At 44.1% G+C, this 18,859-nt stretch overlaps 1 protein-coding gene across 2 annotated transcripts in view; it reads right to left on the bottom strand.

Moving 5' to 3' along the window:
* The window catches only part of TMEM184A (transmembrane protein 184A), a 54,236-nt gene that overhangs the window by 3,742 nt on the left and 31,635 nt on the right, over positions 1 to 18,859 (bottom strand). For both annotated transcript variants that reach the window (XM_036749588.1, XM_036749597.1), the window contains exons 4-9: positions 12,183 to 12,348; positions 8,320 to 8,410; positions 7,299 to 7,374; positions 7,108 to 7,199; positions 4,701 to 4,870; positions 313 to 510 (exon numbers count right to left, since the gene is read on the bottom strand). In XM_036749588.1, the coding sequence (XP_036605483.1) occupies positions 313 to 510; positions 4,701 to 4,870; positions 7,108 to 7,199; positions 7,299 to 7,374; positions 8,320 to 8,410; positions 12,183 to 12,348 (793 nt within the window). The remainder of the gene's footprint in view (positions 1 to 312; positions 511 to 4,700; positions 4,871 to 7,107; positions 7,200 to 7,298; positions 7,375 to 8,319; positions 8,411 to 12,182; positions 12,349 to 18,859) is intronic.

Here is an 18,859-nt window from a genome sequence, read left to right as displayed (position 1 = left end):
ATGCTGCAAATGAAGTTCTTGCTCTGCTTCCCATTTTCAGCTACTTGGACCAGCTGTGGAATTCACTGATGTCCAATCTCAACTCCATCCAGCCCCAGATATTTGGCTAGGGTTTTCCTGATAAGAAGACCAAAACCCCCAGAAAGCACCACTTCATCTGGTTCTTCCTAATGCCAAGCTTTGCATCCTGGTTCCTGAGCTTAATGGGACCTTATGGGATGCCGGTCATGCCCTCTACAAGGGGGAGGTCCCAATCCCACCCACTCGCCTTTGGAATAGTCTTTCTTTGAGGCCGAAGCCAAAGCAAGGTACCTGGTGAATTTTCCTTCTTCTCTGAATACACCTGGCATGTGAAGGCATAGCGTAAGGCAATAGAGGCAAAGAGCATCTCAATGCAGATGATGAAGTTCTGGTAGCCAGCAGCCACTGTCCCAGCCCCCACCTCATTCCCATCAATGATCTGCACCTCTGGGATCACCCCACACTTCTCCAGGATGGCCAGCAACATCCCTATGGGAGCAACATTTGAGATCCTCATTAGAGCCAAAGACAGGACAGGAGAAATAACATGACTGATGGGGAGACACCGCTACCCCAGGTACCGCCATGACAAAATATGAGGTTGGGTATGTCTCCCATAATAGAAAATGAACTCTATTCAATTCATTTGGCATGGTCTTTTTGGTACAGGGTAATAACTAGGAATTTTTGTGCCTGAGATAAGGGAGGGTTATGGGTGGGTGTGTGGTATGATGGGGAGTTCTCCTAGGATGTGGAAGAAAGTTCATCCTGAAACACTAGAATACGGAAGGTTTTTAACCTACTAAAGGAAGGGATACTGCTGGGGATGCAGGGGTAGGGTTGGGCCAGGATGTAGCTGCTAGATAGGAGAAATGTTTCTGGGATCAATGCTATTGGCACCCTCAAAAGTTCCGTACCCTGAGCAAAGCTCTGTTCTCGCCACTCTAGTGGTGGATCTGCCTATGCCCCACCCCTTCCAAGCAGGGACAGATATCTTTGCTCATACTATTCTGTATGTTTGAAAGGATCTATTTTCTTCACCTCTTTGCTGCTAGTTGAAATCCTTCCTATCTTTTTTATTTTTAATTAAACATTTTAATCGATGTCTTCTGATCACCTTTACTTATGAATAAATCCCTCTCTCTTTTCCTCCCCTCTCTCTAGTAAATCATACTTTATAACAAAAAATAAATAGAGAAGAAAAAAAGTAGTTTGGAACAACCAACCAATACATTTACCAAGTTTGATTGTATACAGACTATTTCACACCCATAGTTCCTTATCTCTGAAAAGAATGGATGGAGGTTAGTTTTCTTAACTTTACTCTAAGACCAGGCTTCTTAGTCTTTCTAGTTATACAGCATTCAGTTTCATTTTGGGGAGTGGGGTAGGGAGGGGATGTGTGGAGTTCTTTCCATTTACATTGCTGTAGTCATGGTGTATGTTTTCCTGGCTCTGCTTACATCACTTTGTATCAGTTCATATAAATCTTTCTATGCTTTTCTGTACTCATCATCATTTCTTACAGAATGGTAATATTCCATTGCATTCACATACCACAACTTGTTTAGCCATTCCCCCACTCAGCGGCCATCTATTTTGTTTCAGCTCTTTCCTACCACCAGAAGGTACTGCTAGGACTATTTTGGTGAAATATGGGCACTTTGATTTTGTCTTTAGCCTCCTTAGGGCGTACCTATAGCAGGAGGATATCTGGATCAACGGATATGTGATATCTTAGTAAATTTCTTAGGATAAGTCCAAACTGCTTTCCAGAATAGTTGGATCGAGTCACATCCCATACACCACCCATTATATCCATCTTTGGTCACCATTGCCAGCTTGCTGGGTGTGAAGTGAAAATCCTACCCATCTTTTAAGACTTAGTTCAAATGCCTCCTCTTCCTTAAAGCCTTCTTTAATTACTCCAGCCAAAAGTGACCTCTTCCTCATATCACTCATATATCTTATAGCACTCGTATAACTCATATCTTATATAACTTCTATCACTTGTATGACTCCTATATCTTATATCACTTGCATTACTCATCTTATGTCACTTCTGTCACAAATATATATAAAAACACTTGTATAACTCATATATCTTACATATCTTATATCACTTCTATCATCCATGTATCTTATATCACTCATATCTTATTCAATTATATCACTCATATATCTTATATCACTTAATACATCTTATGTCACTTCTATCACTCACGTATCTTCTATCACTTACATCACTCATATCTTATTCACTTACATCACTCATGTATCTTATATCACTCATATATCTTATATCACTTATATGCTTATGTCACTTTTATCACTCATGTATCTTACATCACTTTACTTACATCACTCATATATCTTATATCACTCATATACCTTATGTCCCTTATATATCTTATGTCACTTCTATCACTCACGTATCTTCTATCACTTACATCACTCATATCTTATTCACTTACATCACTCATGTATCTTATATCACTCATATATCTTATATCACTTATATGCTTATGTCACTTTTATCACTCATGTATCTTACATCACTTTACTTACATCACTCATATATCTTATATCACTCATATACCTTATGTCCCTTATATATCTTATGTCACTTCTATCACTCACGTATCTTCTATCACTTACATCACTCATATCTTATTCACTTACATCACTCATGTATCTTATATCACTCATATATCTTATATCACTTATATGCTTATGTCACTTTTATCACTCATGTATCTTACATCACTTTACTTACATCACTCATATATCTTATATCACTCATATACCTTATGTCCCTTATATATCTTATGTCACTTCTATCACTCACGTATCTTATATCACTAATATATCTTATATCACTCCTATATCTTGTATCACTTATATCACATATACCACTCACATATCTTACATCACTTTTGTCACTCATATCACTTATCAGTCACATATCTTACATTACTTCTATTACTCATATCTTGTGTCACTTCTATAACAAACATATATATATTTATCCATCACTTATATGACTCATATATCATATCCCTTATGTCACTCATATATCTAATATCACTTACATCACTCATGTATCATATCGTATCATTTCTATCACTCATGTATCTTATATCACCTCTATCACATATGCATATGTATCAACGACTCCTATATCTTATGTAACTTGTGTCACTCACATATCTTATGTATGTTTGTTGAACAAATGCAAGGGAGTTGATCTTCTCCATAATCTCACATTTATTCCAAGGCACTGATCTGGAACTTAGAAGTCAGCAGGAGGTATGCAGACCAGGGCAAAAGAAAGAGGTCATTCCAGCTCTCATAATGAAACGGGGCACCAATGGAACAGCGGCATTCCTGAGCATTTGGGAAGCTTTCTCATCTCACCAATGAGCTCGACATAATAAACTACTTGAGGGCAAGGCCTGTGCCCTTTATCCCCTCTGTATGGAACTAACATAGAGAGGCACAGTGGATAGAATGCTGGACCCGGAGTCAGGAAGACTCATCTTCCTGGGTTCAAATCTGGCCACTTACTAGCTATGTGACTTAATCCTGTTTGCCTCAGTTTCCTCGTCTGTAAAATAAACTGGAGAAGGAAATGGCAAACTAGTCTAGCACCTCTGCCAAGAAAACCCCAAAAGGGGTCATGAACAGTCGGATACAACTGAAAACGACTAAATAACAAAATGTACTAACAGCGTCCTGTACTTTGCCATGAGTCCCACCACCTTCGCTGTACCCGGCACAGTACTGTACTGTGGACATATCTGAAACTCAGACGATACATAGGGCAATGAGTCATGCCTAAATGGGTTCTCTTTGGAGAGGAGATCTGATTCCCTATATAAGATAAAAACAGAAATCTAAGCATATTTTGGAAAGGACAAGAAATGTCTTTGTTTACATGGCTACATAGCACCAAGCTGTGTTGCTCTGTGCATTTAAATCACTACGCTTTCCTCTGGACTTGTTTCTTCACCCATAAATGGAGAGGGATGGTGAAGATAAATAATTATAGATCTTTATAGAGTGCTTTGTATAGCACTTTTTTTCCTATGAGGTAGATAGTATAAGCATTATAAGTTCCATCTTACAGATGGAGAAACCAAAGCTCAGAAAAGTGAAGTGACTTGCTCCAAATCACAAGCTAGAAAATAGCAGAGCTGAGAGCTCTGACTTTAGAATTCAGGCTCTTTCCACCAGAGTCCATCCATCGCTTTCTTTTTTTAAAAATTATCTATTTTTTACATTTTAAAATTTTGAGTTCCAAATTCTCTTCCTCCCTCCCATCTGTCCCCCACCCATTGTGAAGGCAAGAAATGTAGCATCAATTATAAATGAAATCATGCAAAACATATTTCCATGTTAGCCATGTTGAAAAAAAACCCCAAAACCAGAAAAATTAAAAAGTGAAAAAAATTATGCTTCAATCTACACTCAGATTCCATCAGTTCTTTCTCTGGAGAGTCCCTTATCTTCTAAAAGGAATCCCTTCCAAGTCCTCCCACCACCCCCACTCCAATTCCCTGGCCAAGTGCTGGGCTTTTATAGCTATAGAGGGGTGTTTTTCTGGTGTCTCTCTCTTCAGGGTCCCATCCTTCCCTATGTAAAGAGGTCAGAGGAGAAAGGTCAGCAACCTTACTCACCTTGCCAGAAGGAGAGGAAGATGACGGCCTTGATGGTGAGAAACTTGAGGACGGGCTCAAAGGGTCGGAGAAGGTCACTAGTGGCAAAGTAGAAGAGGAAGAGGGCATAGAGGGCCAGGCTCACCGAGAAGTTGTAGACAATGGTCACGTAGAGATAGCCAGTGCGAGGACTACGGGCAAAGAGAGGGACATTCACAATTGTTGATATGTTGGCTCTTCCTGCCACGCAGATCCCCAATGATCCCCATCTTCCCAAACTCTGGTTTCAAGTTTTATTTCCCAGCATGGATTTGCTGTTCGGAATCTAGTTCTCCCACCCAGCTCAGAGACCCAGAGGCAGAGACAATAGAATGTCACGTCCAGAGAATAGCACATCAGGCCATTTTGGTTTAGATGTAGAGTTCTTGAAGGGGAAGTCCTAACATGAGACTCTCAACCTCCTAAATCCATACCTTTGTACATGCCCTCCCAACCCTACCAATCTGCGTTCTTCACCTCCTCCTTCAGAACCCCCTCCTCTAGGAAGCACCCCCGAGCAACTCCACCCAGACACATTCCCTCCTGACTCTTCCTCCTCTCCACAAGGAGGTGTTTAGTTTATATTATAATAATTCGCACCTGTTTACCAATGTTCTCACTATTCTTCCGTGTGACTTGCCTACTTGCCTTTATGTATATGCATTTTCTTTCTTCTTGGTTAGGGTATAAGGAAAAATATCTCGTTTTTTTGCATTTGTATCTCCGGTGCTTAGCACAGAAGTTGGTACACAGTAGGTATTTTGAAAATGCTTGGTTGAGGGTGGAGACCAAATCTTTTCTTTTTATATTTTCCCTGAGTTTCTAGAATAGTGTTTGGAAAGTCCACTTCTGAGTGTGTTGCCTCTTTCTCAAGAAGTTTCAATGGCTCCCTATTGCCTCTAGGATAAAATACCATTCCCTCTGGCATTTAAAGCAAAGTCCTTCACAATTTGTCTCCAACTAATCTCTTCAGCCTGATCTCACCTTACTGCTACCCCCTTGAAAATTCTACATTCAAATCAAAATGGTCTGTTTGTTATTTTCTCTCTCTCTCCTGTTTTTTTGAGGCAGTTCAGGTTAAGTGACTTGCCAGGGTCACACACAACTAGTAAGTGTCTGAGGCCAGATTTAAACTCAGGTCCTCCTGACTCCAGGGTCAGTGTTCTATCTACTGTACCACCTAGCTGTCCTTTTGCTATTCTCTTGACATAACCTTCTATTCTCTGTCTCCGTAGCATGGCTGCTATGCTCTCCTTCCTCAACTCTGCCTCAGAGAACCCCTATGTTCTTTCGAAGCATAACTCGGCTGCCATCCCCTCCCTCACCTTAAAAGGTGTCAACTGACACCCTTCTTCAGCTATTTGTGCTTCCTTCCTAAATGGCTTCATGTTTGCTATGGCATTCAAAGTCCTTCCCTGCCTGGCCCCATCGTAGCTTTCCTCCCTTTCTCACACACTGTGGTCCAGATATACTGGCCTTCATCCACCGCATTCCAGCTGTCGCCATGCCTTCATCCTGGCTGTCTCTCATGCCCAGGATGTGCCCCGACCCTCATCTCTGCCCCTTAGAATCCCACCTTTTACATGAAGTCTTTGCTAAGTTTCTGGTGACTTTCCCCATTGGTATTTTCCCATATTAGTGTATGTTGTCTTCTCTGTATGCTCCTCTAGGACAGGGTCTGTTTAATTTTTGGTGTTGTATTCCCAACACCAAGCCCAGTACTGGACAATACTGCTGGTTGGATTGAAACAAAATGAACTGAATTGGGGAAGCAGGGGGTGGTTGAAAGAGCACACTCTGGAGAGGATATCAGCTCAAATTCTGTCTCTGCCACTTACTACTGTGTGGCCTTGGGTAAGTCACTTGGTCACTCTGTGCCTCCATTTCCTAAAACGAGGGGTTTGGATTAGATGGCTTCTGACATCCCTTCCAGTTCTAAATCGATGATGCCATGAATTGGATTGGCAGCTAGGTGCCACAGTGGATAAAGCACTGGGCCTGGAGTCAGCAAGACCAGAGTTCAAATGTGGATTCATTCACTAGATGTGTGACCCTGGGCAAGTCACTTCACCCTATTTGCCTCAGTTTCCTTATCTGTAAAATGAGCCAGAGAAGAAAATAGCAAACCTCTCCACTATCTCTGCCAAGAAAATCCCAAATGGGGTCACCAAGAATCAGACTTGACTAAAATGACTGAACAACAATTAATTGAATGAAATGTCACTGCTAACCTAGGCAGCGCCCCAAGAGTTCTCATTCTAAATTGATGGCTGCCTCCGTTTCTGGCTCCCATCCTCAATCCCCCCTCACACAAAGCCCCAATCTGGGGTGCCAGCTCAGCCCTCTTGGCCCTCTCCCACCCTCCTGCTTCAACCTTCCATGCTCTTACTCAAAGTCTCCATCATTGTATTTGCCAACCCCCTGCAGGATAATGGTGATCAGAGCCATGATGGGCTTCACAATACAGAACTGGAGCGTGGCCTGTGAAAAGAAAGAGGGAACGTCAGCTGAAGGCAGCCTCGTGGTCCTGTAGGGCCAGCCCATACCCTCAGACTAAGCTCAGTTGGTCCCACGACTCACCTGTTTACAGAACCGAAGAAAACCGATGGAGTAGGACATCCCCTGCAGGCAGCAGGTTCCATAGAAACAGCTGGACCTAGAAACCAGAGTGAAATGAAACCCGCTGGAGTGGGTATGGGGGCTGCAGCTGGAGGACCACATCAGGAAAGAGGAAAAAGCAGGGCATAGTGCAGACAGGGTGGTTTGGGAGACTCAGACAGAAATCAACAAACCCCAAAAAAATGTCCACTGGTCTCCATCCGCTTTTATCTTATCTAGTCTCTTTCTTTCTGCCTTTCCCTCATAGTTTTAGAATAAGGGAGCACTGGTATCCTTCTAACATACTCAGCTTATCCATAAAACACGTACACAAACACGTGCACATGTGTACTATCCCAAATGGGCCAAATTCTGGTTCTGAGGGAGCGCTGGGACAGAATGGTGAGATAACTGTATTGGGAATCAGGAGAACTGGGTTCTAGTCACAGCTTTGACACCCAACCTTCTAGCCTCTATAAAATGAAGGTGTTAGAATGAATGAAACTGAAGGCCTCTTCAAGCTTTCACATTCTTTGAAATCTTAAGAAAAATAGAACTACAAGAAAGGAAAGATAGCACTATTCTTTTAGGTCTCTTGCCTGACACCCCTCCTTTCTTTGCAAAGATATTCCATATACCATCAGACATAACTGACCGGTTGGTTGGTTTTGCTGAAATTTCTTCCTCCTTTTTTTTTCTTTGCTGCCAGAGACAGTTCACTGGACAAGGGGAGGAGGGAGTGAAATATTCAGCACTGAAGGTAATATAAAAGCAAAAGACACCAGCAAAATATTTTTTGGAAACATTGCTTGATTTGGTTCAGGCTTCCTAGTTTGGACTCAGCTCATGGTTTGCTTGCTTTTTTCGCAGGACTCAGGACATCTGGGTCCATGCTGAAGCTGCCTGAGAATAGGGGCTGCTTCATTTTTATCTTTGCATGCCCAGTGCCTGGCACGCAAATAGGGGCTTAATACTTGTTGCTGCTGATCAATTAATGACTTACTTGATAGGCTTCCCTCGGATCTCAGCCATGATGGCACTCTCACCTCCTAGGTACTCGAAGCAGAGGCTCAGGAAACTGTATATGACAAATGCTGGCAAGGACGGACAGATGGAAAGAAAGACAGACAAGCAGTTGGAAGGAGAAATTACAAAATTCTGTATTTCTATCCTGCCTAATTCTTAGATACCCAGGCAGGCTCAGCTGTGAGAAACAGGCACAGTGTACCCCCAAACAAGAGATTCTTCAGCTCCTCTTAAAATGCTGCCACATGGGATGAGAATTATCCATGTTAGATGACACCCCGAGGGTCCTCCATCCTTCCCCTTTGTTCCTTTTTTTCTATGTCCCTCTTCAGTGGATTTTCTTCAACCAAACAGATTTCAGTTGACTATTTAAAATATAAAACTATTTTACCATAGGACGGCTAGGTGGCTCAGTAGATAGAACTCTGGGCTTCAAGTCAGGAAGACCTGAGTTCAAATCCAGCCTCAGACATATTAGCTATGTGACCCTGGGGAAGTCATTTAACCTGTTTGTCTTAATCCACTGGAGAAAGAAATGGCAAACCATCGCAGCCTCTTTGCCAAGAAGACCCCACAGATGGGTCCGCAGGGTCACAAAGGGTCAGACACGACTGACCAACAAGGTGCTCACAGAGCACAAACTACATAGGGACAGACTGCCCAAACCAGCGCCAAACCTTTCTTCCCTCGAGTTTGTCGTGCTTTCTGAACTCTCCTTTTTTCCAAAGGGGCCTGTGTCTTTTTAAATTTTCATCCGCTTTCCTTTCCTTCATGCCTTCCGTATGTATATAACCCAAAGATGACATTTCTAGCAGCCCTTTGGGAAATTGGCGTCTCTCTTGCGCCTCCTACAGGCAATTTAGTGCTAGAGCTTTGCCTGGAGGCACTGAGTGTCTGTCCATCGTCACACAATCAGTATGTGTGTGTCCCGCGTAAAATTTGAACTCAGCTCCTCCTGACTCCGGGGAGGACTAAGTTCTTAACAAGCGTTTATTGAATTCAATCAGGTCCTTTGTAATAAGAACCACCTGTGATCTATGCTGACTTAAGAATTGTGTGTGTGAGAGTGAGAAAGAATGAGTGTGTACAGACACCCGTTCTGGCCTGTAACGAAGGGGAAAAAAATCCAAAACATTTATTAAACACCTACTACCAGGGGCCAGGCACTATGTGAAGCGCTTTGCCAAATACGATCTCATTAGATCCTCACAACAAACCTGGGAGGTGGGGGCTATTATTATTCCTACTTTACAGATGGGGAAACTGAGGCAAAGTTTAAAGTGGCTTGCTCATGATCACATAGCTAGGTTTCTGAAGCTGGATTGGAACTCAGGCTTTCCTGACTCTTGGCCCAGCTCTCTATCCACTGTCTCTAGTAAGGATCCCTGCCTCTTTAAAAAAAAAAAGTCCCAATAGATCCAACCAAAAACAAAACCAAGTCCCAGAGGCACGCTGGCCATGGAAACAAAGCCAGGGAGCTGAGATGTTGCTGGAGGTCCGGGCTGGCTCAGTTCTGTATCTCTTGCAACTAGCAGAGAATCGGTCTTCCATAGTGGGAAAAATGTGGATTTAGGGTCAGAGGACATGGGTTTGGTGTTCAGCTGTGTGACCTGGGCCACTTGACTTCACCCCTCCAGACCTCTTAGCATCTTCCTTTATAAAATGAAGGGTTTGTAACAGATCATTTCTTTTTGGTGGTTAGATGTCAACTTTGGAAAGAGGCTTGCCGTAGTAGAGCGCTCCAGGGATCTGGAGGGCTCGTAACATTTTGTCAGTGATTTAGACAAAGATCTAAGTGTGCATGCTTCTCAAGCCTGTAGATGACATAAACAGAGGCAGGAAAGCTGATGTGTTCTGTGAGACAGTCAGGATCCAAAATGATCAGGCTAAGACACTGTGCTGAATCTAAGAAGATGATGTACGGTAGGGATAAATGTAAAGTCTCGCCCCTGGGGTTTAAAAATAAATCAGCTTTGTAAGGACAAGAGAGGGGGAGAATAGTTAGAGGACAGAGAAAAAAGATTTGGGAGTTTTAGTACAAACTGAGGTACCGTGGTATAGGCCCCAAGACCATAACAACATAGTGTCTGAAAAGGCTGACGCCCTCCTAGGTTGTGGTACAGGATGCCTAGTGTCCAGGACCGAGGGAGGTGACAATGCCCCTGAGCTCTGCCCTAGTAAAACTCAAAATTTTCAAAAATGTTATAAATAAATGGATGAATGAACAAATGAAAAGCTGGAGATGGATGTTTTGCATGACTTCACAGTCTGTTGGGTGGGGGAGGGGTAGGAAGGAGGAAGAGAATTTGGAACTCAAAATTTTTTTAATGGCATAACCAAATGAATGAATGGATGGATGCATAAGTGAGTGAATGAATGAATAGCTGGAGATCTTCCAGAAGACAGTGATAGCAAAAGGCCTCCCCCTCTGGACCATGCCATAGGAAAATTGACTGAAGGAACTGGGAATGTTTAAACCTGAGGAAGAGAAGATTTAGCTGGGATCTGGCTTCCGGCTTAAGGTTGACGAAGGGCTATCATACGGAAGAGGGACTGGACTCATCGTACCTAGTTAGTCCCAGAGGGTAGATCTAGGAGCAACAAGCGGAAGTCTGAAGACATGCAAGGAGAGCTTGACATGAGGAAGAACTTTCTTAACACCTATCCAAAGGGAGAATGAAGATTCTCTTCCTTCAGGATTCTTCGTTAGAAGTCATCTTTACTAGAGGCAACTCTATGGTGCAGTGGAGAGTGTGCTGGGTCTAGAGTCAGGAAGGCCTGAGTTCAAATCTGACCTCTGATACTAACTGCCCTGTGTGACCCTGGGGAACTTACTTAACAGCTGCCTGCCTCAGTTTCCCCAACTCTAATATGGTTATAATAACCTCACCTACCTCCTGGGGTTGTTCTGAGGTTCAAATGGGAGATGACATTTCTAAGGCATCTAAAGTGCCTGACATAAAGTAGGTGTTTAATAAAGGCTTGTTTCCTTCTTTCAGGGAAAGTCTGGATGCCTCCTTTTGGGGTATGTTGTAGAGATATTCTTTTTCACATATGACTGAAAAAGGTACGTAGCCTCTGCTAGGCGGTGAAGTAGAATGCCAGGCCTAGAGGCAGGAAGACCCGAGTTCAAATCCAGCCTCAGACACTTACTAGCTGTGTGACCTGGCCAAGTCACTTCCCCCTGTTTGCCTCAGTTTCCTCATCTGTAAAATGAGCTGGAGAAGGAAATGGCAAACCCCTCCAGTATCTTTGCTGAGAAAACCCCCCAAAGGGGTCACAAGTTGGACACAACTGAAAACAACTCAGCAACAACGATGAAAGATAGCCTCAGAACTCCCAATTTTAAGATTCTCTGGTTGTGCGATTTCATACCAGGATGCCTCAATATTTTGGTAACCTTCTCTCATCCCCTATTCGATATTAAAGGAAATAAATTCAAAGGCTTACCATATATAGGAATATAAGAAAATGAAGAGACCGATGTGAAAGGAAATAAATTCTAGCTTTTACCTTGTATTGCTGCATATAAAAATAGAGTTCCATTCAATATGAAAGGACGGGAATAACTTCTAGAGTTTGCCATGGATACGAATATAAGAAATAAAATAAAGAGATCAGGGAATTAATTTCAATAGGACAATATAGGTTTGTTTACCAAATGCTCCCTGGAACCTTCTTGACAAGCTTCTTGCACCCCTTGGGGGTACTCACTCCTCAGCCTGGGACCCCTTGTTCTATGCAACCTCTAAGGGCCCTCACAGTTCTGAAGCCTCGGTTTCCCCAAGCATCCCCAGGGCCCCTCTGGGCATCTCTTCCCGCACCCCGTCACAGGCTCACCTTCATAGCAGTCCCGCACCGAGTTGAAGTAGACGTAGTACTGGTGGCTTCCGAGGAGCAGGAGGCTGAGCCAGGAGTCAAAGGCGTAGATGGGGACGATGAAGAGGAGGCGGATGATGTAGCGCTGTTCGTTGGGCACTGTGTAGAACTTCAGGTGCAGGTAGATCTGATGGGAGCGCAAGAGCAAAGCAAGCGGAGCTACCTTCATGCCCAGGAAAGGTGCCCCACCCACAACCCGAGGGGTACAGGGAAGTCACTCTCCCCCCAATTCCACTCTGCCTTAAAGTACTGCATCCTTCCTCAGATTATCTGAGAGGGCTCTGAAAGTGAAGAGTGAACCTTGGAGAGAGGACCCGGGTTCGAATTCCCACTCTGACACTTACTACCTGTGTGACACCGGGCAAATCACTTAACCTCTCTGGGCCTCAGTTTCCTCATCTTTAGGATGAAGACGAGCGGGAGAGATGGACTAAGTGACTCCGAGGTCTGCTCCACAGCTCTGATCTTTCCTTTGCCTCTACAACAAAGGCTCACTTCTATTTCTTGGGAGGAGGAAGAAGTATTCATATAGCATCTACTATGTGCTAAACACTTTTACAAATATTATAAATATTATCACAACAACCCTAGAAGGCAGGTACTATTACTACCCTCATTTTACAAATGAGGAAACTTTTACAAACTAAAGTGAAGTGACTTGCCCAGGGTCACGCAGCCAGTAAGTATCGGAGGCTGGATTTGAACTTAGATCTTCATGACTCTAGGCACTCTATCCACTATGCCATCCATCTGCCTCGATGGAGCCATCACGCAAGGCTCCGGTCAAATGCCAACTCCTGCCTGAGGCTCTTCCTGATGCCCAAAATTGTTAGGGCCCCAGCAAATTACTTTATATTTACTTGAAATGTATTTTATATTTACTCATCTGGATCGGTACATCTTTTAAAGCTTCATGAGGGGAAGGAAGCTTTTTTTGTCCCTACATCCCCAGGAGTAGCACAATTCTTGCATATATTAGATGCTGAATAAGTGGTAGATAAACTGAATTGAATCACGCCCTACCTTGTATTATACTTATCTGTGTACCTGCCATATTGTCCCCCAACCCAGTGGAATGCACACTTCTTAAGAGTAAAGGACAAAATATCTTTGCATTCCCAGTGACTAACAGTGTTTTCCACCCAGCCCCTTCATGTGAGCTTTCTTGATCCCTCTCTACTAAAATTACCTTGTATTTTTCTGGAATATATCTTGCATATACTTCAACCTTAGGTTTATATGTTGTCTTCCTGCTAGAATGCAAAATTTCTCAAGGACAGTTGCTGGGTTTCATTTTTGTCCTTGTATTTCTAGCACCTGGCAGAGTGCGTGACACACAGTAGGCACCTAATAAATATTTGCTGATTGAATCATTTATTAATAAATGTCTGATAACTGAAATGGATGAAAGTTGCCTTCCACCCTTAAGATGTAGATACCTCTGGAAGGGCAAATACACAAAGACTTATGAGTCACTTTGCACCTTTCACTTATCCATTCCTTTCAGAGGAGTGACTTTTAAAAGGGAAAGGATAGAGAGAAAAGTCACTGACCACCTGCAGATGCCAAGTTCTCTAATCACCTAGTTACTCATTCATACAAAAGAGATCTGTGGCTGAACAAAATTCACAAGCAGATAATAGCCCACTTAGCCAGACTGAAGACTAGTTGAAAGAGGTGCCATTAACCACTGACCATTTGTGAGGAGATCTCCAGGGGCATACTCCAAGGATCTGTGCTGTTTAACATTTTTTATCAGGACCTTGAATAAGAGCACATCCTTATGAACTGTGCATGGGACACAAAGCCAAGAGGGACGGCCAATATGCCGAATGAGAGAGTCACAATCTGAAAAGATCTTGACAGGCTAGAATTCTGAATAACATCTGATGAGATGGAATAGGGATAAATGTCAAGTCTTATACTCGGGCTCAAGAAATAGACTTTACAAGTACAAAATGGGGAAGATGGGGCGGGGAGGGGAACAGCGGTTTGTCTAAAAACTATTTGAGGCCTCTAGTGGAAGAGACACTTGATATGAGCCAACATTGTGATGTAGCCACCCAAAAAAAGCTAATGAAATTTTGGGTCACATTAATAGCCCAATAGAAAAAGGAGATAAGATTCCCAGCATACTCTGTACTGATAAAATTATATTCTGGAGCATAATGGGGCTGTATCTCATCACATGTTTAGGTTCTAAAGATCAAAGGGATATGAAAGCTGTTCATAGCCAGAATTGTCCTCCAAAATCTCTTAAATTGAGTGGTTTTCATTCTTTCTCATCAGAATATTGCCCATCCTCAGTAGGAGATTTAAGCAGTTCACAGAGGCTGAGAGCCTTTTCTTGAAACATAAACCTGATGGGCACAGGCTTACGGTTCGTGTCTTGTAGTGGTAAGTTTTATGCCTTCTGCCACTTTTAATTACCTTAACACACAATTACTTTCTTATTCAATTGGAACGTAACTTATGGGGAGAATCTCATCCCTCACAAGCCAAGAACCACACCAGGGAGGAGGAAGAGGAGAGCAAAGGGTCAAAGTCGGGGAGAGAACATTGACATTCTGTCATAAAAGTCCCCTGGCCTTCATGTCTCTGATTGACGGAAAGGAGACTGGCTCTCTCTCCTTACAAGCAGGACCTCGTTCTCCAGTGTTGGCGTGGGACATTTAAGAACATATAAGCCACAGTGCCCTGAAGTGTTCCATACATCTCAGGGATGTCAGGGCTCTGCTGTGGTCCCAGGTCTAACATCGATTTCCCCGGTGAACCTACTTAGGGGTTCTCTAGGCAGGTGTGGGCTTCAGCGGCCATATCTGTTAAGTAGGGATGATTCCTGGGTATTTCATAGAGATGTTGTGAAAGTACTTTGCGGAGCACCTGAAGGCTGTAGAAATACAAAGGCTTACAGTAATTTTCAGAGCCTAGGTTACTGAATGCTGAATGGTCAGACACATCTCTTTGCTCCATTAAAGGATAGGGAGGCAGGGGAATGGCCAGGCAGGAACTAAAGTCACCACAAGAGCTTTCCATAAAGCTTGCCTCGTCATAGAGGAGATCGGCTACTCTCCATCCTAGGACTGATCCACCTATGCCTGGGGGAAGGGCAGTTGAGGAGCGGCAGATGGCCCTCCCCAGAGCTCGGGCAAAGTCCTTTCCACTTTGTGCTATCGTGCTTGTGGCAGCTGGAGCCTTTCCTGTTCCTGTGACACCCTCCCTCCCAACCCCACCCCCCACAACAGGGCTCAGCTCCAGCAGCAGGTGCTCAGTACCGGGCTCGCCCCATTTCCCTCATGCTCCTGGCTCTGGGGTTTCAGAGTTCCCGAGCAGGTGGGAAGCAGAGACAAGAGAAGCTGGCTGTCGCTTTCACAGGGTGGTAACCACCACCTGCACTGAAGACCTGACACAGCACGGGTCTATGCCTTTTATCCTTCAATTAGGAAAAACTCATCCTTCAAACTTCCCCTCTTTGTGCCTCTAGGCAAATTACTGGGGTCTGTGCCTCAGTTTGTGAAATAATACTTGCAATGCCTGCCTCACAGGACTCTTGGCCATAAAACAGTATAAAATTATCAGCTATTACTATTTTATTCCTCCTATTATCTGCTACCTTAGTCCACGCCCTCATCGCTTCTCACCTGGATTATGCCAACAGGTTCCTGTTTATAATTTCTCCCTATCCAGAGCCCCACAGCCAGATCCATCTTACTAAGCATGGCTTTGTACTTTTCTTTCTCCCCACGGTACACACAGTGCTACTTCTCCCCACCTCCAGACTCCTGGCTCTGTACTGTCTACACCAGAATAATGCCTTAGCTTGTTTTTTTTTTTTTGGAGGGGGGAAGGCATAGCAATTGAGGTTAAGTGACTTGCCCAAGGTCACACAGCTAGTAAGCGTGTCAAGTGTCTGAGGCTGGATTTGTACTCAGGTCCTCCTGACTCCAGGGCTGGTGCTCTCTACTCACTGTGCCACCTAGCTGCCCCTCCTTAGCTTGTCTTTAATAAACTTAGTCCTCACTACTGTCCTACATGAATTTTCTTTTAGAATCAAATTGGTCAATTCATTATGCCCTGAATACACCATGAAACAAGAAGCATTTATCATGTGTCTACTACATGCCAGGTCCTGCACTATCAAGAATACAGAAATTAGAGAAGAAAAGCAGTCCTTGCGCTCATGGAACTGACATTCCCTTGTCTGCGCAGGTGCACTGTGGTCACCTTTGCTCCTCCTGTTCCTCCATCCCAGAATGGTCTCCGCTCTCTTCCCTACTTTTCCGAATCATACCCTTCCCTCAAGATCGTGTTTAAGCACTGCCTCCTGCTTGGGAGACACAGAGAGAGCTGGTACTCAGTGGGTGAAGAGACTCCCTCGGCCAGCAGAGGCTGGACCTTCCCTGTGGCTTCCGGGGCTGAGAAATGAAGCATCATAGAGCCAGGGTACGTCAGAAACAAGACTCGAACCCAGCTCTTCCAGCTCTCTGATAAGAATAAATTGTATTTCTATAGCACTTCCTGCGTGCCAGGCGCTTTACAAGGATCTCACTGGGTCTTCATAACAACTTACAGCACTGTGCCAAGTGCCTTACAATCATTTTATCCTCACAACAACCCTACCTACCTACCTGGGAGGTCAGGTCCTACTATTATCCCCTCTTTACAAATGAGGAAACTAAGGCAAACAGAGGTAAAGCGATTTGCCCAGAGTCACACAGCTAGTAAGTGTCTGAGGCTGGACTTGAACCCAGATCTTCTGGATGCCAAGGTCACACTCCTCTGCTGTCCCAACCCAACTTCTTTTGTTATTAGACTATATTACTCTATAATGTCACTTATCTTTGCACATGCCCTTGTCTCCTCTATCCTGAAAAACCCCTCCCTTGACCCTTCCATCCCCACTACTGTCCAATATCTCCTCTGCCCTTTGTTCCTAAACCACTGGAAAAGGTGGTCACCATTATGTGAGTCCACCTTCTCTCCTCTCCCTGTCTTCTTAACCCTTTACAATCTGGCTTCTGATCTTATCATTCCACCAGCACTGCTCTCTCCAACGTTACTAGTTGCCAGATCCAACGGCCTTTTCTCAGTGCTCATTCTCCTTGACCTCTGCAGCCTGTACCACTGTCCATCGCTCTCTCCTCCTCCACACTCTCTTCTCTCTCAGCTTTCAGGACACCACTGTCTCCTGGTTCTTCTCCTACCTACATCCTCCTACCTAGTCTCAGTTTCCTTTGCTGGATCGTCATCCAGCTCATGTCCTGAGGTGTCCCTCGGGCTTCTGTCCTGGGTCCTCTCTATACTCCTTCACTGGCTGATCTCATCAGCTCCCATGACTGTGATTACCATCTCTATGCTGATGATCCTCAAATCTACCCATCCTGCCCTTCTCTCTGTGGACCTCCAATCTCACATCTCCAACCGCCTTTGAGACAGCTCAAGCTGGATGTTGAGCAGACATCTAAAACTCAGTATGTCTAAAACAGAACTCATCATCTTTCTCCCTAAACTTTACCTCCCCCCACCCCCATAGAAGCAACACCATTCTCCCAGTCTCCAGGCTGCAAAACCTAGAAACCATCCTGGGCCTCTCACTCTCTCTCAGCCCCTATATCCAACCTGCCAAGGCCTGTTGATCTTACCTTTTCAGCATCTGACCTGTGATACAATCACGCCTCTGGTGCAGGCCCCCATCCCCTCATACCTGGTTTACTTCAAAAGCCTGGCTCGTGGGTCTGCCCACCTCCAGTCTCCCCCCATTCCAATTCATTCTCCATTCAGCCACTAAAATAAGTTCCCTAAAAACACAGGCCTGATGATCATGTTACCCCCCTGACCCAAACTCCAGAGGCTTCCTATTGCCTCCGGGAACAAATACAATATGCTTTGTTTGGCATTCCTAACATTTCCCTTTCCTACCTTTCCAGTCTTCTTACACCTTACTCAATGATACTTACTCTTCGATCCAGGGACACCAGCCTCCTCGCTGCTCCATGAACAAGACATTCCGGGTATTTTCCCTGGCTATCCCCTCCTTCCTGGAACATTTCTCCTTCTTCCGCTCCAAGTACTAAAATCCCTGGGTTCCTTTACATCCTAACTAAAATGCCACCTTCTGTGGGAAGCCTTCTCCAGTCTCTCCTAATTCCAGTGTTTTCCCTCTGTTAATTATTTCCCATGCAATCTGTACGTAGTTGGCTTGGTATATATTTGTTTTCTTGTTTTCTCTTTCATTAGACTGCAAGGTCCTTGGGGGCAGGTTCTGCCTTTTTGTGGCTCCCCAGAGCTTGGCACAGTGCCTGGCACACAGCAGGCACTTAATAAGTGTTAATTGATTGATCGGTTGATAAACACTCCATCTCCTCTCCTAAAATATATGTTTCTAGAGAGTAGGGATTTTGTAGACCCAACACATAACACATGCCTCGCATAGCATAGGGAATGAAAAGCACTTCATGTCAGTGTGTGATGTAATGGAAAAATGGATTTGGAGCCAGAACACCTAAGGATGTGTGTGGCCCTGGACAAGTCATTTCACTTATCTAGGCTTTCATTTCCTTATCTATAAAATGAAGGGTTGCAGGGGTGGGAAACCTACGGCCTCAAAGCCACGTGTGGCCTTCTAGGTCCTCAGGTGC

This window comes from Trichosurus vulpecula, chromosome 1 (genome assembly GCF_011100635.1).
Source record: "Trichosurus vulpecula isolate mTriVul1 chromosome 1, mTriVul1.pri, whole genome shotgun sequence".
Taxonomy (NCBI): Eukaryota; Metazoa; Chordata; class Mammalia; order Diprotodontia; family Phalangeridae; genus Trichosurus; species Trichosurus vulpecula.
The sequence above is the reverse complement of the archived record's forward strand: the minus strand, read 5'-3'. Positions and strand labels throughout refer to the sequence as shown.